Genomic DNA, 20,801 nt, shown 5'->3' with positions numbered 1-20,801 from the left:
TCTCATTCACCCCTTTAAATTTGTGTATCAGGTAGTTGTTGGGGAATTGTTAGATTAGATTACTTGTTAGATATTAATGCATTGTCGGAACTAGAAGCACAGACATTTCGCTACACTCTCATTAACATTTGCTAACCATGTGTGAACAATAACATTTCATTTAATTTGTTAAAAGTCACTGAGCTCTTCAGTAAGGCTATTCTACTGTCAATGTTTGTCTATGGAGATTGCTTGGCTGCGTCCTCGATTTGATACACCAGTCAGCAACGGGTGTGGCTGAAATAGCCGAATCCACCTATTTGAAGGGGTGTCCACATACTTTGTGTATCGTGTAACAGGTTCAGTTCTCTCACACCTTTTCCCTGCGTCAGCTTAAAATGATTTTTAGTTCAACATGTTATATTTTTTTCCTGTTACGTCACAACCACGTTACATTTCTCCTACCTCGCCTAACTACATTTTGTAGTTGTGTGTGTTTGAGGGGTGTTTTTCTGGGGCATGGGCTCAGGGAGAGTGGGGGAAGAGATTGAAGCTACAGACACAACCCGCAAGCACTAGCAGTCAGATCACCACCATCCCTGACATCTGGGATGAGCTGAAGCAGCTGAGAAACATGGTGCACAAGCAGGGAACCATCGTGGTGAAGATGAGGAACATGGAATGCAGGTACAGTGCATTTGAAAAGTATTCAGACCCCTTGACTTTTTACACATTTTGTTATGTTACAACCTTTTCCCCCATCAATCTACAAACAATACCCCATAATGACACAGCAGAAACAGGTTTTTAGAAAGAAACAAATCCCTGTGTGTTTGTTGAATGTTTAACCTGTTAGGTATTTTAATGTCTACTTGCTAAATGTTTGTCTACTACAGTCTTTCATTGTAAATTGTAAAGTGTTATGTCTGTAGTGTATGTTTTGTTGTGTTTACGGACCACAGGAAGATTAACGTTTGTCATGAGGAACCAAATAAAGATACAGATCTGACTGGGGACAGACGTCAGTTTAATGTCTAGTTGTGATTTTCATTTGGTTGAGTTGTCAAGTAATGTGAATTTATCGTGAAATCAACCAGAAAAATCACCATGTCATTGGATTTAGGTGAAAATTTGGTTGAAAAAAATACCAAATTTCCTTATGTAGATAATTTAAAAAAATACAATCAGTTTTTCCACGTTAATTGAATGTCATCACATTTATTTGTTTGGTTGAAATGACCATACCACAGTTTTTGCCCAGTGGGATATAGGCTATTGTATGTGTAGGCCTACAGATGTTAATTTGGTTCACTGCGGATGTTCATTTGGTTCGCTATGAGTTTGGTTCAATGGAGTATCAACAGTTTTTGAGCATTGTTTTTTCTCTCCATAATTCCAGCCATGGGGGGTCAGACTAAGTGCCAGTGAAAAGGAGGTATAGGAGCTGAAGACCAAAAATTCAGGTAATGTGCATTCCGTATAAGATTGGAAGTTAATTTGGTTCATTATTATATCGGTTCGTGAAAGATCTGTGGCTCTATTTAATAGAAATGTAAAGATCATTTCAGATTGAGAACATTGCCTTTCAATCACCCTGTAGCGCTGAACCTCCGCAATACGGATTGAATTGAGCCTCAAAGGCTTTTGAGAATTTCTGACTATAATTCCAGCCATGACTGCCATACTGAATGCCGGTGAGGAGGAGCTGAAGAGAAAAAATGCAGGTTCAAGTCAGTTGGCCAACAACTGTTTCTCATTTGTTTTTTATAGGCAGTTTATTTTTATGGGTATTTCTCATATTAGTTTTTAGTTTCCTTTCATATTATTTTAGCCCTGGAGGTCAGCGTGACAGGCAGTGAGTAGCAACACAGGTAATCAAACTATGTAAAAAACATTATACTTAAGGAAGGTTTTAACAAATGTTAAGTTTACTAATGTGTCCTTTCTGGCAATCACAGCATTGGAGGCCAGACTGTCAGTGAGAGGGAGGTGGAAGAGTTGGAGAGAGAGAAGGCAGGTATAACCGATACAGAAAAGGAGTTGTTTTCCAGTCAAAAGGGCAGCACTTGTTGTAACCCGAGGAGGTTAGGTGGCTGTTGGTGAATGTTTAGCTTCTTAGCAGAATAATGTTGGCTTTCATGGGCTTCATTTATCTTTCAATAATAAGTGCCAATACTGACACCACACTTCTACAGAAAAGTCTTCACCAACATCAGCAAGGCCTGCAAACCAACTACATGTAGCCTACTAACCACACACTGAATCCAGCATTACCAACAGTTTCTCTAGCCCTGTTTATACCTGCTGTAAACATGCGTCCTGATCTTGTCTTTTTACACTTTAAGATTTGATCACAGTCACATCACAATGCGCCTTTGAATCGTCTACACCTGCTTAAAAATGTGGGCACGATCAGAACGTGTACAACATCAGTACAAAGGCCGCATGTTAGAACCAGGTGTAAACAGGGCTTCTGAGAGACGGACAATGCTGATCCCTCCCTCTCCTCTGATGCAGGTATCTTCACACCGCCAGCGAGACGGAGTCTAGTACATCAGATTCACTGCAATGGATTACCTCACATCGCCGTTCATCTTTACCACAATGACAAAAGTGTTCTGGTAAATGACCAATACGGTACACATGGAGATCTTCGGTACTTGTCTAATGCATTCTCTAGAGCTGGAGGAGGGGGATGCGATCTACATGCGTCTCCCCTCAGGCTGGGGGCTCTTTTATCATTTTGATAACTACAACACCTTCAGTGGCTTGCTGCTCTTCCCTATGTGAAGGGAGCACCGTAAATAATGTCATGATTTCTGATGTGAACAGTTCTGATCATCACTAAAAAAAAGCCAGACAATTTTTGTGTTTACATTTTTTCCAACAATCTTTGTAATTTAGGGTTAAATGCCTTGCTCACGGGCACATCGACAGATCTTTCACCTATTCGGCTCTGGGCTTCAAAACAGCAACCATTTGGTTACTGTCCCAACGCTCATAACCACTAGGCTACTTGTCATTCACAGTTTACCATCATTGGCGTAAAGTGTCTCCATCACAGGAGGTTGGTGGAACCTTAACAGGGGAGGACAAGCTCGTGGTAATGGTTGGAGCAGAATCAATGGAATGGTATCAAATACATTTGTTTCCATGTGTTTGATCCCATTCCATGATCTCCGATCCAGCCGTTATTATGAGCCGTCCTCCCCTCAGCAGCCTCCACTGGTCCATTACTGTACATCTGCTTTTCTTTGTATTTCTGACAGTCAGAATTTCAGAGGCGCAAACCAAAAAAAAAAACAGTTTTAAACCTCAACAGAAATGAACACAGTATTTATTTTTTACCATTCCCTTCGTATGTTTGACATCGAGAGCTGCGGCAACACTTTGTTTTGAACCCACAACCTCGAAGCTTTGAGGTAGAGATTGAACCACCACCACCATCATCATTGTTTACCCTTCCCTTTGTATGTTTGACAGCGAGAGTTGCGGAAACGCACACAATGGCTGAATAGATGAGGTTCGAAGCTAGAACCTCTTGGTCTTACAAGGCAGTAATTGAACCACTGCACCACCACATTTTATGCCACACTCTTTGTATGTTTGACATCGAGAGTTGCTGAAACGTACACAACAGTATAAGAAATGACGTTTGAACCTACGACCTCTTGGTCTGAAGGATAGGATATAACCATTGAGCCACGAGCTCATTCACATTTTTCACTCTTCGTATATTTGACAGAGAATTGAGGAAACACCCACAAGCATACGTTTCAATTTGAGCCCAAAACCTCTTGGTCAAATGGCTGTGATTAAAAGTACATTTTTAAAGTAATATACAATTGTTACATTTCTATGTTGGACATCATAAGAAAGTGTGCTGGTGAGTCCTGACCCCTCTTTCACCGGAAACCAAATCCACACGTGAACTAGTATTGTGTACTTAAGGGCTCGATTCAGTCCGTATCACAGAAGTTGCGTGACTGAAATGTAAAGGTCATTTCCGAATGAGTTGACATATGCAGCGTTTACCGGGAATGCGTAAAACATGGCCTTTAAATGTATATCGCACTGTAGCGTGGACCTTCAGCGCTTACGGATTGAATCGGGCCCTTAGTATCAAGTCTGTAGTATCATGATTATGGATGGTGTTGGTGGCCATTTCTATACAATGCTGACCACAGTGGTTTTGGGCTTAGCAGTGACTTAATGGGATCATTTTATAATAAAACACATTCTACAGATCCCTTTCTATTTAAAGACAAAAGTTTGGTGATTTCTTCTCTCAAAAACATAAATAGATAGATGTCCTATTAAGAGAAGTGACAAATCCTCCCTCAGTTTGAGGACATTACCACAGAGTTTAGATTTGACTCCCCATTTGAAAACATAAGGACACCGTAAGCATGACTTTCTTGGTTAGTTCTGCTCATAGGCACCGAATCTCCAGAGTTCCAGGATGTTTCTGGTTGGCTCCACTCCTCCAGAAAAAAAGGGGTTGGGGATAGACATGAATGACATTCCTCTGTACTGGACATTTTATACAGTCCAGATTGAGCACCCATGAATGTCATAGGACAGTACCAAGAACCAAGAACTTTTCTTGTTCCGTGGCTCTCTCCATTCATTTGCTTTTTTGGGCCTGAGGGTCTCCCTTATTCATAAAGCATCTGAGTAGGAATGCTAATCTAGGATCAGGTCCCCCCTGCCCATGTAAGTCTTATTCAATGAGCTCTGAAAGGCTAAACGGATCTGAGATCAGCACTACTGAGACGCTTTATGAATACAGGCCTTTGTCTCAGCCATGCCAACATATTCTGACCTCTCAGTCCAGACTCCAGACTGTCTGCATTGAGTTTGTGTGTCTGAGTGTGCAGGATCCTGTAGGTCAGTCAGTGTGCCACCCAGGCCTCAGCTGCAGCAAGGGTGATCGGTGACCAAGAGGCTGTCATAGCCGTATGTCTCCAGCAGGTGGAGCAGGAAGAGTCTGTCTCCGTGAGGGTCTAGCCCCATGGCCCTCACACTCTCCTGGGTTAGGATGGGCTCAGGTCTCCCTGCCACCTCACTGAGCGTCTGGAAGATACGGTTATTCTGCTCCAGGAAAAACCTACAACGGTAGAGAAAAAATGAGAAGTACTTATTTTTTTAAACAATGTTTTCATGGACATTTTATTTGGTTTGTATATAAAAATAAACTGCTTAAGTGTAATTTAAAAAAAAATAATAATAATTTTGAAGGCTTCTATATAAACGCCAGTTGTAGATTGGATCCTGGTGTAATATACTGACAGAATGAAGTGGTCCTCTTCACTGGACACACAGTCTCCATTCTCCTCCTGAGAATATAACAGCATCTGCCTGGAAACACCATGTTGTCATTATTATCATCACCTCTGTATCGACTACAAGAAGATAACATGAACAACATTCTCCCCCTCAGGTTGTTTTGCAGACTGTACTGTACCTCTGTTCAGTGAGTTTGCGGTACTTCTCTCTGTCTGCAGCGCTGAGCCGCAGTAAAGGCTTCAGACTCTCTCTGGTCGTCCTCACATTCTGGTTATCCACATAGACGTCATACAGGTCCCGCTTCTCCTCAAAGATCTTCTCTGTGGTGCCTGCACACGCACACGCGCACACGCACGCACACACACACACACACACACACACACACACACACACACACACACACACACACACACACACACACACACACACACACACACACACACACACACACACACACACACACACACACACACACACACACCCCCTTCAGTTTTATTGGAATAGTCTGAAGTGTATTCCGCTCTGTCTCTCACAGATGTGAAAGAAATAGACCGGTTGTAGAAGTGATAGCAAAACCCTACAATGCCTCCACCATATTGCTTTCACCCATCTTCAGTTTTCAGATCAGTGGCAGATGAATGGAAGGGGAAGTTAAAGACTATGAAGTTGCCCTATTCCCTGACTCCAGACACTCACACGCTACGTAGGACAGTTCCGTATCCAGGTTATCAATGTCTGCCACGTTGACATAGAAGAAGGGGCGGAACTCTGGCACGGCCACGCCCACCCCCGGGATGGACACGTTGGCCAGGCAACAGCAGCAGTACACTAGGGAGGACAGGAAATAGAGAAAGTTCATGAAAACGTGTATAAAAGTGTATGTTTAAGAGTACATAGGTGAGTAGCATTGTGTTATTTTGAGAATGAAGAAAACAAACGCAACTGAGAAGTTACTGTGTCTGTCTGTGTCTGTGCTTGTGTTAATGCCCCCCTTCACCTCTGTAACAGACCACGCCCACAGGCGGAGGAGAGAAGATGAGGATACGTCTCCTCAGCAGAGCTAACTTCCACAGGACCATGATCTGCTCCCCAAAGAACTGGATGAACTGAGACATGCAGCCAGCTGGGTGGGTGATCTGGAGGGAGGAGGAGAGCTACTGTCATCATCATCATCATCATCATCACCATCAATACTAGCAGCACAAAGACACACACACAGAATCCCGCCACCTGAAATACCATTTCATATTTGAGTAATAGTAAACCTCAACCTCTCACCTTCATCTCAGGGTGCATACAGTGGTTGAGAGCTGCTCCCCAGGCACTGCCAGGACATGCAGTAACCACACTCTCCCCATCGGGGGGCAGCACGGATCTCTTATCCTCAAAGAACGCCTCCAGAGGAGAGTACTGGCCAGGAGTTTTCAACTGGAGCCTGGATCACACACACACACACACACACACACACACACACACACACACACACACACACACACACACACACACACACACACACACACACACACACACACACACACACACACACACACACACACACACACACACACACACACACACACACACACACACACAAATTGAAAGTAATGCAGGCAATGTAAGCAGAATGCCTAGGAATGGGTCTGTTTATGTGTCTGTGGGAAGATTACAATAGTGGGGTCTCTCCTTGTCACGCTATAATAACAGAGTAGGTAGAAGTTGCTCCTCAACACTGATACAGGAACAGTTGTTTCCATCCCCCCCCTAATGATACATTTTTGGAGTAGGGTAATCTGATCCTAGATCTGTTGTTAGGGGCAACTTCTACTTCGAGCTATGCTAACATCGTCAGTATTCTCTCTTCAACTCTACTAAGGGTTGACTTCTAAATTGTTATCTGTGTGTATAACATTGACAACTGAAAATGTGAGTTATGCATGCAGAGTAGGCCTCATGTTAGGATTCTGTCAGGATTTGGCCAGGGTTGTTCCGGTTTTTGGTCACTAGATGCCCCCATTGTGCTTTTTGACCTTTTGTTTTCCCTTGATCCCCATTATTATTTGCACCTGTGCCTCGTTTCCCCTGATTGTATTTAAACCCTTAGTTTTCCTCAGTTATTTGCTCTGTGTTTGTATGTTAGCACCCAGCCCTAGTATTCTGTGTACTCTTGTTGATCCCGGTGGACTCGCTTGTGGAATTCTGTTTTTTGTTCTTGTTTATTTATTTTTGAGTATCTTTTGAGGCTTTTTATGCTATACCTACCACCTTGTGGATTTACCTTTTTGTCTTGGAGGATTACCTTTGTTCTTGTGGAATTCCTCATGAGGTTGTGGAGTTACATGTTTTCCTGAAGGACTTCACTTTTTTACTTCATTAAATACACTGTCTCAAGTACTGCTGTGTCTGCCTCATCTTCTGGGTTCTGCCGACTATTCGTGGCTCAGTTGGTTAAGTGACTGTTTCTCACTCCGGAGACCCGGGTTCGTAACCGGGTCCTGACAGAAAAAAAACAGAATTCCACAAGCGAGTCCACCCTGGCCAAATCCTGACAGATTCATCCTGGACTATCAATGCAACAGTAGTGTCCTTGAAATAACAGATGAGCATGCTACTCACACTAAAAATGATGGGCTAAAAACAACCCAATGTTGGTTATTTGGTAAGCCAGAACTGGTTAAATAATGGACAGAACATGTGTTGGGTTATTTTGACCCAGCCAGTTGGGTTGCATGAATAGACCAACAAATTGGGATGACCCAAATATGGGTTAATTTAACCATAAATTGGTTATTTTTACTTACTCTATGCTGGGTTGACCTAGCAGCTGGGTCTTTTTTAATATAATCCTATGGTTATTTTCAGGAGGCGTGGTTTAATAGGGGCGTGGCTTTCAGATACCTCTTATTGGCCACCCATGAGAGTAAATTTCATTCCTGTTCATCATGTTAAGTTTACATACTGCAAATAAAAATATTCATTTTTATTAAAGATGCAAAAATCGCTCTGCCATTTTCTGGTTGCTAAAATTCTAATAGTTCGCTTAATTTCAGTTTCTGTGACAAAACAAGCAAGTATAGTGGAGAGAATCATTGTACCATCTAAACCAGGGTTTCCAACACTCGGTCCTGGGACCCCCCCAGGGTGCACTATTTGTTTTCTGCCCTAGCACTATACAGCTGATTCAAATAATCATGAGTTGTTATAAAAAGGTATACCACCTTATTGGATCCCATAGGCTTTTAAGGGAACTCATACACTTCTGTAAGCAGCTACAAAAATGCCAATGTTTAACCATAACGTGATAACTATGCAACAGAAGAGATGAATAGGAATTACATTTACACTGGTGGGTGGCTAAAATAAGGAAGTGAGAGGAAGAGCAAAAAAGAGAAAGGACTATCTGGAAACTACAGTATGTCTGTGTCCAAAATGACACCCTATTACCTATTAGTACAATACTTTTGACCAGGGGGTGCCAGCACAACTTTCGACTCTGGTCAAAAGTAGTGCACTACACACATACGGAATAGGGTGCCAATTTCAGACTCAGCCTATCTTGTTGAGCAGGATATGTGACAGATTACATTGTGACACCCCTCTCACACACCATTTTTAATGCAGGAGATAATTATAAATACCAGGGAGACGACTGTGACTTGAGGAGAGAGAGAGAGAGAGAGAGAGAGAGAGAGAGAGAGAGAGAGAGAGAGAGAGAGAGAGAGAGAGAGAGAGAGAGAGAGAGACATGAGAGAGGATACAGAGAGTGACAGAAAGTGAGAGAGAGTTAAAGTGAGAATGGGGGATATAGAGTACAAGAAACAGAAAGAGAGATCCAGAGAAAGACTGGGAGAGGGGGAGAGAGGGCAGAGGGGTAGTGAAAGAGAGAGTACACAAAAGAGAGAGAGAGAGATCCAGTGACAGAAAAAAGAGAGAGTGAGGGGAAAACTGTGACCAAAAAGAGAGAAAGACAAAGCCAGAGAGCAAAAAACAGAGAATTTATATTATTGATAGATAACTTAAACTGGATCTACCTGACTTGGTGTTCCAGGAAGCTCATGTATCGGTACAGCAGGGTGTAAGATGTTGACAGGATACCCACAGACTTCATTCTTGCCCCCCTCTCCACCACACTATCCACCGCCATGTTGGCAAAGCACGCCAGGCCAAAGTACCCGCCCTTACGGAAGTATCTGTGGAGGCCAGAGAAAGAACCATGAGCCAAGCCAAGGGAACATACTGTTTTGCTGTCCTGCCAAGGAGGCACAGGGGGTGCATCTAAATGTTTAGTCTAAAAGATCTTCCTCGCCTTCACTTGTATGCTTTCCTTCATCAGCTTTGCTACTAAATAACAGGGCAGAAGGCTGATGCCTGGTAGCGTTCCCCCATTTCAAATGAGTTTAAATGAAGGAGGCGAGGACAGGAAGCCTATTAGACTACTGAGATGCAGGATAGGATACAAAAAAAGGGTGCCACTCTATACTATTGATGGGTTTCAAAAAATAAATGATTCCAGTTTTATGATTGAGATGCAGCCGGGTGTACTTACATGAAGTCGCTGGAGACTCTGTGGGAGCCGCTGGCCATAGCCTTGAACTCTACTCCCTCCAGGTTCATGTCCCCTGGCAGACACCACTCTAACATGTTACCTAAACAGTAAACACACACACACACAAACGGGAGTGAAATTAGGCAATACTGTAGGTATGGTTACCACAACTGTCCTAAAATGTGAAAGTTTTCACAAATGTGCAAATCTGCATGTAGATCAACCAACCAACCATAGGCCTCAAACTATTTGGAATAGGCCATCATTACCAAATGAAGTCAATGCCCTCACTGATTGAAATAATTCAATCTGCAGTGAAATCCACCGGCTGACTCCCTCTCTCTCCTACTCACTCATGAAGAATGTGTAGTCCCAGACAACCTCAAGACTACATACATAACAACTCATTGGTTGTAAAGCCAGTGGACAGACATTATTAATAGATGAATATACTGTGGGGCAAAAAGGTATTTAGTCAGCCACCAATTGTGGAAGTTCTCCCACATAAAAAGATGAGAGGCCTGTACTTATCATCATAGGTACACTTCAACTATGACAGACAAAATGAGAATTTTTATTTTATTTTTTATTTTTATTTTTTAATGAATTTATTTGCAAATTACAAGCAAGATTTCTGGCTCTCACAGACCTGTAACTTCTTATTTAAGAGGCTCCTCTGTCCTCCACTCGTTACCTGTATTAATGGCACCTGTTTGAACTTGTTATCAGTATAAAAGACACCTGTCCACAACCTCAAACAGTCACACTCCAAACTCCACTATGGCCAAGACCAAAGAGCTGTCAAAGGACACCAGAAACAAAATTGTAGACCTGCACCAGGCTGGGAAGACTGAATCTGCAATAGGTAAGCAGCTTGGTTTGAAGAAATCAAATGTGGGAGCAATTATTAGGAAATGGAAGACATACAAGACCACTGATAATCTCCCTCGATCTGGGGCTCCACGCAAGATCTCACCCCGTGGGGTCAAAATGATCACAAGAACAGTGAGCAAAAATCCCAGAACCACACGGGGGGACCTAGTGAATGACCTGCAGAGAGCTGGGACCAAAGTAACAAAGCCTACCATCAGCAAGGGCATTGAAGATGAAACGTGGCTGGGTCTTTCAGCATGACAATGATCCCAAACACACCACCCGAGCAACGAAGGAGTGGCTTCGTAAGAAGCATTTCAAGGTCCTGGAGTGGCCTAGCCAGTCTCCAGATCTCAACCCCATAGAAAATCTTTGGAGGGAGTTGAAAGTCCATGTTGCCCAGCAACAGCCCCAAAACATCACTGCTCTAGCGGAGATCTGCATGGAGGAATGGGCCAAAATACCAGCAACAGTGTGTGAAAACCTTGTGAAGACTTACAGAAAACGTTTGACCTCTGTCATTGCCAACAAAGGGTATATAACAAAGTATTGAGATAAACTTTTGTTTTTGACCAAATACTTATTTACCACCATAACTTGCAAATAAATTAATTAAAAATCCTACAATGTGATTTTCTGGAGAAAAAAACATCTAATTTTGTCTGTCATAGTTGAAGTGTACCTATGATGAAAATTACAGGCCTCTCTCATCTTTTTAAGAGGGAGAACTTCCACAATTGGTGGCTGACTAAATACTTTTTTGCCCCACTGTATCTAGCCTGCTATGGCTTATACCTCTCGGATATTCCGAGGTGAGTAACAGGGGTTGCCTTTAGGGTGTGGTCATAGAGAATTCACACATCCCCTGTGACTTTGTGGTTCCTGAGTAAAAATATAGAGGTCTTTGTGTTGAAGAGCATCCTCAAGGCTTAGGCGAATACCACATATGACCAGTGGTCCCCAATGGCTGGGGACATCAATTATCTGGCCTAGTTCAAGTGACTCCATCCCAAGCTCTCTGATGCAATTTCTGAAAATAATAACCAGTAGGCCTATAATTAACAATAAAATAATTATTATATGCATGGATGCTATAGGCCTATAGATGTTACAGATTGATGGGTGTGACCATGCAGCTGCTTCTCTAAGCAGCAGCACAGCACGAAAAAAAGATCAGAGGTCCTCGACTCGACTCACCTGATCTTGTATCAAATGTAACCACAAACACCGCCACGATCGGATCCTTTTCTTCCCATTTCACCATGATGTCGTGCGGCACCTCTCCTTGTCCTGAGGCCGAGGTATGGTCATCCTTGTCGGGACACTGAGCATCCCATTCCGCAGGGGTGGGGATCGTGCTCCTGGATGAGAGGGATGTGTCTATGCTAGAGACTGCTGATTTTAAAAACTCAGGACCCCCCGGACTGGTGCTCCACCCTATCCCCGGCGCAGTGCATCCCGACGCCCGACTATTGGCGGGGCTCGGCCCCTTGACGTCCTTCTCCTGTACTGGTGTGGGAACAGGCTTCTCCGCCGGAGGAACCTCCTCCCAGTCCAGTAGCGGTGCCCGGTCGGACTTCTCCACCATTGCGGCTCAGCTATCGACGACCCCGGACTTGAGTCTGTAACGAAGGGATGCAGGAGAACAGAATCGTCTACAGACACGGAGCGGAGAGCCCATTCGTAATTCATTAGCTAAGCGTTGGTTGAAATAAATCCATACTTACAATTGCAAATGTTAAATTGATTGATTCCGTTGAAACACAAGCTATCTAATTTGTGTATCATAGCCTGGTCCTTTTGCATAGGGGCATCATCCAATGATGTACATCCACTTAGGTATAATACGAGTGTACATAAATTATTCTTCCGTTCTTTTGGAGTGCGTTCAAAATTCCACAGTATTTTACGTGCTATTTGCAGCTCTTTCTACAGAAAAAAACTATTTGAAACGTTGGCTTCTTGAATATAGCTCATTGTACGTCTCTAGTTCCGAATCAACGCACATCCAATATAGTAGTTTTATATCGGAACTCACAACTAAATACTAAGGGGACAGTTTTCTATAAAGCATATAATATTTCTCGTTTCATGCAATTGTGTTTGAACTATTTAGCGTTTCAAAATATTTGTCTGACGTTGAATGTACGGACAATGAAACCGGATTACCCATTAATGACGTGTTCCTGCGACACGTCACTGAATTCCAACAGCTACGGAAGCGGTGCCGTGTCGAGATCTACAACGCCGTTGATCAAGGGTTCAGTGTCTTCAGAATGGGTACGTTTTTAAAATATATTTTTTAATCTCTTTGAGAACTATATTGGGAATTCGCAAGGTTGTGTTTTATGTAGAAATGCAGGCTATTCTGCCAGCTCTTGCTACGTACCATGAAACGGGGCCACTTGCTAAGTAACAAATAGATAGCGAACAAACATACACGTATTAATAATTGTCGTCTCGCGTACAGTTACTCTTATTAAATTGATAAAGCTATTAAATCCCTCTAAGGTGTCTTGAGTCATTAATTGTAGTCGTGATTCGTAAATACTGACTAGCTAGCCAGCTATCGTTAGCTGTACTGCTAACTCCCTGTGCCAACATGCTGAGTACTTGTAGCCCAGCTAACGTTACAGCGTCAAATGGCACAATAATTAGTTGACTAACGTTAATCAGTAGTTATCTATTCGACTAGCTTTTTAATGGTAAAATGCAGAATGTGACACGGCATGTATGTCATTGTAACCATGTGTAGCCTCCCTGTATGGTGACATCGTCTACCAATGAGTCTGGACCTTTTATAGCACAGACAGAACAGGAAATAGCCAAAGATACTAGCTAGCTAATATAGTCATTATTTATTGTGCTTACCCCTGCTGGTTCTGGCCCTGGTTCAACTGTTCTCCTCAATCGCTACAGTAGCAGTACTAACGTTAGCACTAGCTCTGGAAAAACGTATTGTTCTGTGTGAATTTCCGACAGACTCGACGCTGTGCTGCAGTTCGGAGTGCGGATTGCACATTTTGTTCACTCCCCCCAATCTTAAATTGCACCACCATCTAACCCTGCACCTATACACTATTCCCACCACACCATCCAACTACATTGGCCCTACACTTCCTTCAGAGGTTCTACACTAAAATGTCTCACCCCAAAATATTGATCTGCAGCTGCAACTACCAAGTCTATAAACACAATAAATCCTAACTTACTAAAACCCATTCTCTCTCTGGTTCTCTCTTCTAGCCTCCCAGTCGAATCGCTCACTCTAGGGCTATCATCTACTCCCTTCACTGCCTCAGCATGGGAAACTTTCTGCCCCACTGCCAATCTCAACCTGTCTCTCACAGGGCAATTGGGATCCACAGCTGCCTGGGCGCTCCCACAGTTGACACGCAGTGCTTTCTCTATCCCAGATGTACACTCCCTCAGATTATGCCCTCTGGCACTTCTCTCACATCATGGGATCTCCCTTATACTCACTGCTGCAACATGTCTGAATCCTTGGCACCTGAAGCACTGTAGTGGGTTCAGAACATAGGCCCTCACAGAATAGCAAACCTGACCTTATCAGGTATAAATTCTGTGTCAAAGCTCAACAAGACAGGCGGGGTATTCTCAGTCTCGCCGGGGTATTCTTAGTCTCACCTTTGCCTCCGGGTCTACGTCTCACCAAACGGCCGGAGTCTCAAACACCAGGATGTTATTTTTCATTTGGTCCACCTCTACACTCAACGCTACCCCACTGATCACTTCTTTGAGCAAAAGCAGAGGTTGAGCCCCAAGACGTGTCACACACGCTTCCTTCCGCTGACTACCTCATGAAGCTGGTTGAGAGAATGTGAAGTGTGAATACTGTCATCAAGGCAAAGGGTGGCTACTTTGTAGAATCTCAAATATAAAATATGTTCATTTGTTTAACTTTCTTTTGGTTACTACATGACTCCATATGTATTATTTTGTGGTTTTGATGTCTTCACCATTATTCTACAATGTAGGAAATAGTTGTTGTTTTTTTAATAAGGAAAAACCCTTGAATGAGTAGGTGTGTCCAAACTTTTGACTGGTACTGTATGTCCTGCCACCTGCATCCCTTCTGGAAACTGGGGGAGCGTCAAAGACGTTATTATCTCAACTGTTCGGCACAGTCCCGTCGATAGCACTCTGGAATACCCTTCTCTCCAAATGGTTTTTAGCGCATTCGCTTAGCCTACGGCTGGCCGTGTGATCTACAATTCCGACACAGTGTTAGAAACTTCAATCATCGATTTTTCTGAACACATGGCCCTTATCTTTCATCAGTGAGAAATAATATTTTAAATAACGATACACTTACTGCGTGTGTCTCGAGTTGACAAACTCCACTTCCACCCCAGTTACGCTTACACTCAGGTTTTCGGAGCGCTAGATTGATAATTGGCACAGGTGGTCACCTCTGTCTTATGTCCGTCTTCCGTAAACAAGCGCTGTAACGTGGCAATGTAGGGTTAGTGTTCCCACATGGCCAGATAGATGCGGTACGGTTTCAGAAAGTCACGCGTGTTAACACTTCGAGCAAGCGTCAAGGCTCTTGACAAAAGTCAACCGGGAAGGAGATACCTTCATCGATAGGCGCTAAAGGTAGTTAACGTCTGTACTACCACTGATGGTCTGTCTAACTCATCTCATGTCCATGTGCTCTAGGTGGGTGGTTTTCCAGTCTCTTCTCTGGCCTGTTTGGCACCAGGGAGATGAGGATCCTGATCCTGGGGTTGGACGGAGCCGGTAAAACGACCATCCTGTACCGCCTGCAGGTCGGAGAGGTTGTCACCACCATTCCAAGTACGTAACTCTTTTCTTTCTACTTCGAAACGCTGCTCACGCAATATCTGTTGCCCAGGTGCATGCATGGAAAATCAATTAATGTTAGTGTGCTCCCCAATGAGTTGAATTGGTCTTCCCACATGTTTGTGGGAACGTCAATGTCAAAGAGCGATGGTTAAAGTGCATTCCTTTCTTTGCCATGTGTGCTCAAGGTTTTTAAATCTCTGCCATTGTGCTGATTGTGTTGTACAGCAATCGGCTTCAATGTGGAGACCGTGACGTACAAAAACCTGAAGTTCCAGGTGTGGGATCTTGGTGGACAGACAAGTATTAGGTAATTATATGACAAGTGTATCAAATTGTATTAGTCACATGCACCGAATACAACAGGTTCACCTTACAGTGAAATGCTTACTTACCAACAATACAATTTCAAAAAAAGATGTATAAGAATAAGAGATTAAAAGTAACAAGTAATTAAAGAGCAGCAGTAAAATAACAATAGTGAGACTATATACAGCGGGGTACCAATGCAGAGTCAATGTGCGGGAGGGCACCGGTTAGTTGAGGTAGTATGTACATGTAGGTAGTTATTAGTGACTGCGTAAATCACAACAGAGTACTAGTGGTGTATACCACACATTGTTGGAACTTTAAAAGTTAGACAGAAGCTTCCTCAAGAGAGCACAACTTTCCATACATTATTGTGCCATACCTCTTTACAATGTAGAGGGTTTGGCCTACTTACTTCTGCCCCTCGGTCTCTCCCTCTAACCTTCGTCTCTCTCCTTCAAACCCTTGTATTTCTCTCCAAGGCCATACTGGCGTTGTTACTACTCCAACACGGATGCTGTCATCTACGTGGTGGACAGCAGTGACAGAGACAGAATGGGCATCTCTAAGTCTGAGCTTGTCGCCATGCTGGAGGTAGGTCGTGTGGATAGGCCTGCATTCATTGCATTGATAAGAGTGCAGGTGTCAGGCAGGTATGACAATTTGAGGTGCTCTGGAGGGCAAGTTGTAATGATCAATGTATTTTCTCCATATGACTGACTCTCTCTCCCTGTTTGTCTCTTCAGGAAGAGGAGTTGAAGAAAGCCATCCTGGTGGTGTTTGCAAACAAGCAGGACATGGAGCAGGCCATGACCCCGGCTGAGGTGGCCAACTCCCTGGGCCTCCCCGCCCTCAAAGACCGGAAGTGGCAGATCTTCAAGACCTCCGCCACCAAGGGCACAGGCCTGGACGAGGCCATGGAGTGGTGAGGGTTTGCTTTTGGTTGACATAGTCATGTAGCAAAGTTTTTATTTTATTTTTTATAATGATTTTATTATAGTAGAATAAAGGTGTCCTGTCCTTGTCACCCCCCCCTTCCCTCAATAAACCCACAGTTGACATTGCGCAACACCATATCATATTATTCAACAATGTTTGCTCTCTCCCCCCATAGGCTGGTAGAAGCCCTGAAGAACAGGCAGTAAAGACGGCCCACACCTCTTGTTCTCTGTAAATACTCCGGACCTCCTGTATTAAATATTTCCTGATTGGACCGCTCAGGAGGACCAGTGACTGCACTACTTCCAGGGGCACGTTCAGTACGCAAACGTTGTAGATAGAAATGTCATGAATAGAGCTGACGTGATTCCTTACTCTACGTGTCACACGTGTTTGTTCTACACAACACATTTCTATATGAAGGTTCCACAACGTTGTGCCCTGCTGAAAACAGCCCTGAAGCCTTCACCATGCCTTCCAGTCTGGGATAGAGGCTGCAATATAGTATACTACCTGGTCCCAAAATAATGTTATCGCCATAGCCCTGGTGTTTGCAGAACTGAAGGGAACCAGATAATGTGGTGATGGCTTCACACGTAATTAAACAATGAGGAGCTTCTGTCATTTTTGGTGATCCCTTCCAGCTCCTTCTGATCTGTAAAGACCCAAGGGAAAGGGGCTAGGGGGTTGGTGTTGGCTCAGGCTCAATTTTCAGTGGTAAAGAACTGACTGGCCCCTTCAAGGAAGAGGACCTGAGCGATGTTACTGCAGCTGGTGCTGTTTTTTGTATTGTACTACTCATGTCGAATCATTTTTTTTTTTTCCTTTTCTAAAACTTCTGTTGGGTGTGTAATTTAAAGTTTGGAGGTTGTTAGTTTAGGCCTTTTCATTTGGAATGCTCAACTTTAATCAGATTGTGTAAATGCCACTAGCCAGTTGTTGAACACTAACCGCTTAATTTGTATGCTACAACTTTTATTGCATATTTATAGGAGCTTGTACAGTGAAGACAACACACAGTAAAAAGTGATTTCAACCTTTGTCGTCACATTACTTTCATCCCACCCAAGATAAGCAATATTCAAAGAAAGTAGCACTTATTTTTCATTTAAAAAAAGTTACATTAAATGCACAAACATATCAAATCCTTGACTGAGAATTCATACAGAGGTGGCTTGCGACTGTCAGCTCCTGCATTAAGCAGGACACTGTTGCCTGGTATTCTCACCCATCCTTGCTATATAATGGATAATAACATCATTTCACCATCGCCAAGTCCTTGAGTGAGTTCCTCTGTCTCTTGGCTTTGTAGCCAGGCCGCAGGAACTCAATCTTCCTCTTCTTGGCCTCGATCTTGTTCTTGTGTTTCTTCAGCTTCTTCCTGGCTGCGATGTCAGGGTTAGCCACCGCCTGAGAGAGAAGAGTGAGATGCTTGGTATCCAACATTACGATGTATTGTATCACTAGCTCAAAAGATTGCAGGTTTTCAAAATATGTAAGTGAATATTAACAGATTATATACATTTTAGGCAAGGCTCTGAGGAATAAGTTCAGGGTGTAATAAAGTCATTAATCTACCATTTGTTAACTGTGTGACAGGGATATTGGTATCCACCAATGTTATATTTTTCAACAATACCTTTTGTATTAAAAAAAAGTGTTGCATGACAATCTGTAGAATTGCAGGTAATGAGCACTGACAAATAGTCAATGTGTGCTATTTTCCATCTCACTTGAGTTGTGTTTGAATTTTCTGGGGGAAAAAATGGGGTCCCCGAGCACAAAGTTTGAGATCCCCTGCCATAGAGTACACACCTGCATAGCCTTGTGTTTCTTACGGTTGGCCCTCCTCTGTGAGGCATCCTTCTGAACGGCTGAGAAGGCCAGGGAGAAGGTCTGCAGCCCCACCTGCTTCTTCAACAGCTCTATTAGCTCCTGGGACAGGTTTTTTAGGGTGGGGTCTGGGGAGTAAAACGTCTAATTAAATGGAGCACTAATTTGATGCATCTCTGTGACCAACACCTACAGAGGGATCAGTCGGAAGAGAACTACACAGAGTTGAGTTGACACAGAATAACAAGAGCGAGCAGTCAGACAATAAGCACACAGAACAGGGAGAGAACTGAAACGGCCAGAGAGAGCCGAGTTACGATTAGGATGATGAATTTGAGAGGAAGATGCCAGACAGTGTTGTGTTTGCTTGATCCTCGTAGCTGTTATTAAATGATGAGTACAGTATGCTACCTTGGTCTGCATAGGTGCTGTCCAGTTCTCTGTAGAGAGGGGCGATGATGGTGGTGAGGTAAGGACCCAGCCTGTCTTTACCCAGGTCCACAGCTATGGCCCCCAGGAACTTAAACACACATGTTCTCTATGGGGGGAGAGAAAGGACAAATAACAATGCAAACATTTATTGCAGATATTCATCAACTCACCATCTGTAAATAAGCAGTGGTGTTGGGAAAACATAAAGGACCACGTATTGGGGTGTTTGTGTGTACCTTGAGGGGTATCTTGGGCGTGTCTGCAGCTTCCCTCTTAGCCATTAGAGACAGCTTCTTCATCATCCACAGTAAGGATGGAGGACGATCATCCTTCTCATCCTCCTCTTCCTGCTTCTCTTCCTCTTTTTCTTCATCGTCATCCTCTCCATCGTTCTCCCGCTGTCCTCCGTTCTCCATCTCTTCTCCCCCCGCCCTCTCCTCTACTTCCCGGGCAGGTGTGATTTCAGACTCGGGTGAGATCAGGTAGATCACCTTGGCGACGAACAGCAGGTTCTTGATCACCTGGGGAACGGCAGACGAGACCATCCAACCTGTCAATCGAACTACTGCCCGACGGGTGACACCTCCGACTTAAATAGTCTGTTTGTAATATCGTCGTCCTTACCTGTTCTCCTGTTGACGTGTCCAGGTACTTCGACTGGAGCTGGTGACAGAATGACAGGACCAACTCTCTCATCTGGTGGAGGGAAGGAGAGGGGAAAGCCAGGTAAAAGACACATAAATCAGTATGGCTAAACATCAGTTGAGTCACACCCTTGTTTACAATACAATGCATTCAATTATCTCATTGTTATTGAAATCCCCCAAAAAGCTGTTCTCCCTGTTCCGCCCCATTCACGGAGAAGCCCATCTTGATGACGCGTTTGACCCTGGTCACTCTAAGCAGGTCAAGTCATCGGTCTGTATCTTTGGTTAAGTGATGTTCAGACCCGTCTCACCTTCTTGTCTAGGTTGGTTGTAAGGAACGTGGTCGCCACAGGTTCTGGTGTGGTGGTGTTTTTGGCACTGCCCTTCTCGGTGGTCTCCTCTCTCCAGCGGGCAACCAGCTGGTCTGGCCGGTGGGCAGCGAACAGCTGACCAAACAGTTGAGAGGCGGTCAGCCACACCCAACAGTGAGGGTAACGCAGGTGGGTCTCAACATGACCTGGTGGAGGGGGGGGGGGGGGGGGGACACATTGCTCCGTTACACAAAGGGGATGTCAGCAGTTTACAGGGTAAAATATTACATTCAATGATCGATGAATTAATGTAGATCTATAGGTTCTAGACTTTATCATCAACCCATAGAACAAGAGAGACATTTCAGGTGAAAACGTGTAGGCACATGGGTTTAATCACACTGCTTAACATACCACAGAACTGTACTATTTATCTCACCACAGACAACGGAGATGCCTGGGGTGATTTTCAGACCGGGCCCATGTGATAGATGCCTGATGTTTGATCTACGACCATAGGAAATGGCAAGACTGCACAAACAGATGTGGGCCCAGGCTAGACCCTGTCTTACCCAGGATGTTAGTGAGAGTGTCTTGAGGCTTGCTGAGCTCCAGTAGGCTACAGTCCTTGGTGAGTTTGGTGACCAGGGTGAGGTAACTGAACAGCAGTCTATCTGCTGCCTTCTCATCCTTCTCCTCCTCAATCTGACAGACAAACAGATATAGGAGCAGCTGTTAGCACAGGTTATAGAAAATAGTAAATAAAATCCAAATGCTTAGGCAATGCCTTTGAGAGTTTATGTAAAATAGTTAAATGTT

General features: G+C 43.8%; 3 protein-coding genes across 7 annotated transcripts in view; 1 reads left to right on the top strand and 2 right to left on the bottom strand.

Moving 5' to 3' along the window:
• Positions 1-3,296: 3,296 nt before the first annotated feature.
• LOC124014408 (DENN domain-containing protein 11-like) lies at positions 3,297-15,447 on the bottom strand. 5 transcript variants are annotated; one of them, XM_046329331.1, is made up of 10 exons: positions 15,021-15,447; positions 11,882-12,306; positions 9,812-9,911; positions 9,297-9,455; positions 6,547-6,703; positions 6,266-6,404; positions 5,965-6,096; positions 5,447-5,597; positions 5,272-5,340; positions 3,297-5,089 (listed from the first exon to the last, which is right to left on the bottom strand). In XM_046329331.1, the coding sequence occupies exons 2-10, from the start codon at positions 12,270-12,272 to the stop codon at positions 4,894-4,896; spliced, it is 1,494 nt and encodes a 497-aa protein (XP_046185287.1). In that variant the 5' UTR covers positions 12,273-12,306; positions 15,021-15,447; the 3' UTR covers positions 3,297-4,893. The 5 variants fall into 5 exon arrangements, with proteins under 5 accessions (XP_046185287.1, XP_046185289.1, XP_046185286.1 ...); XM_046329333.1 differs by lacking the exon at positions 15,021-15,447 and adding an exon at positions 14,333-14,462; XM_046329330.1 differs by lacking the exon at positions 15,021-15,447 and adding an exon at positions 13,556-14,017.
• On the top strand, positions 12,811-17,795 carry LOC124014409 (ADP-ribosylation factor-like protein 1). The gene is made up of 6 exons (XM_046329334.1): positions 12,811-12,964; positions 15,368-15,505; positions 15,740-15,821; positions 16,303-16,414; positions 16,567-16,745; positions 16,935-17,795. Exons 1-6 carry the CDS (start codon positions 12,961-12,963, stop codon positions 16,963-16,965), a joined length of 546 nt encoding a protein of 181 aa, XP_046185290.1. The 5' UTR covers positions 12,811-12,960; the 3' UTR covers positions 16,966-17,795.
• The window catches only part of utp20 (UTP20 small subunit processome component), a 24,663-nt gene continuing 21,446 nt past the window's right edge, over positions 17,585-20,801 (bottom strand). The window contains exons 52-58 of the mRNA XM_046329327.1: positions 20,555-20,687; positions 19,983-20,188; positions 19,649-19,720; positions 19,261-19,545; positions 19,004-19,130; positions 18,575-18,720; positions 17,585-18,169 (exon numbers count right to left, since the gene is read on the bottom strand). Of these exons, the coding sequence (XP_046185283.1) occupies positions 18,017-18,169; positions 18,575-18,720; positions 19,004-19,130; positions 19,261-19,545; positions 19,649-19,720; positions 19,983-20,188; positions 20,555-20,687 (1,122 nt within the window). The 3' untranslated portion in view covers positions 17,585-18,016. The remainder of the gene's footprint in view (positions 18,170-18,574; positions 18,721-19,003; positions 19,131-19,260; positions 19,546-19,648; positions 19,721-19,982; positions 20,189-20,554; positions 20,688-20,801) is intronic.

Source organism: Oncorhynchus gorbuscha, linkage group LG25, assembly GCF_021184085.1.
Source record: "Oncorhynchus gorbuscha isolate QuinsamMale2020 ecotype Even-year linkage group LG25, OgorEven_v1.0, whole genome shotgun sequence".
NCBI classification, from domain to species: Eukaryota; Metazoa; Chordata; class Actinopteri; order Salmoniformes; family Salmonidae; genus Oncorhynchus; species Oncorhynchus gorbuscha.
The sequence above is the reverse complement of the archived record's forward strand: the minus strand, read 5'-3'. Positions and strand labels throughout refer to the sequence as shown.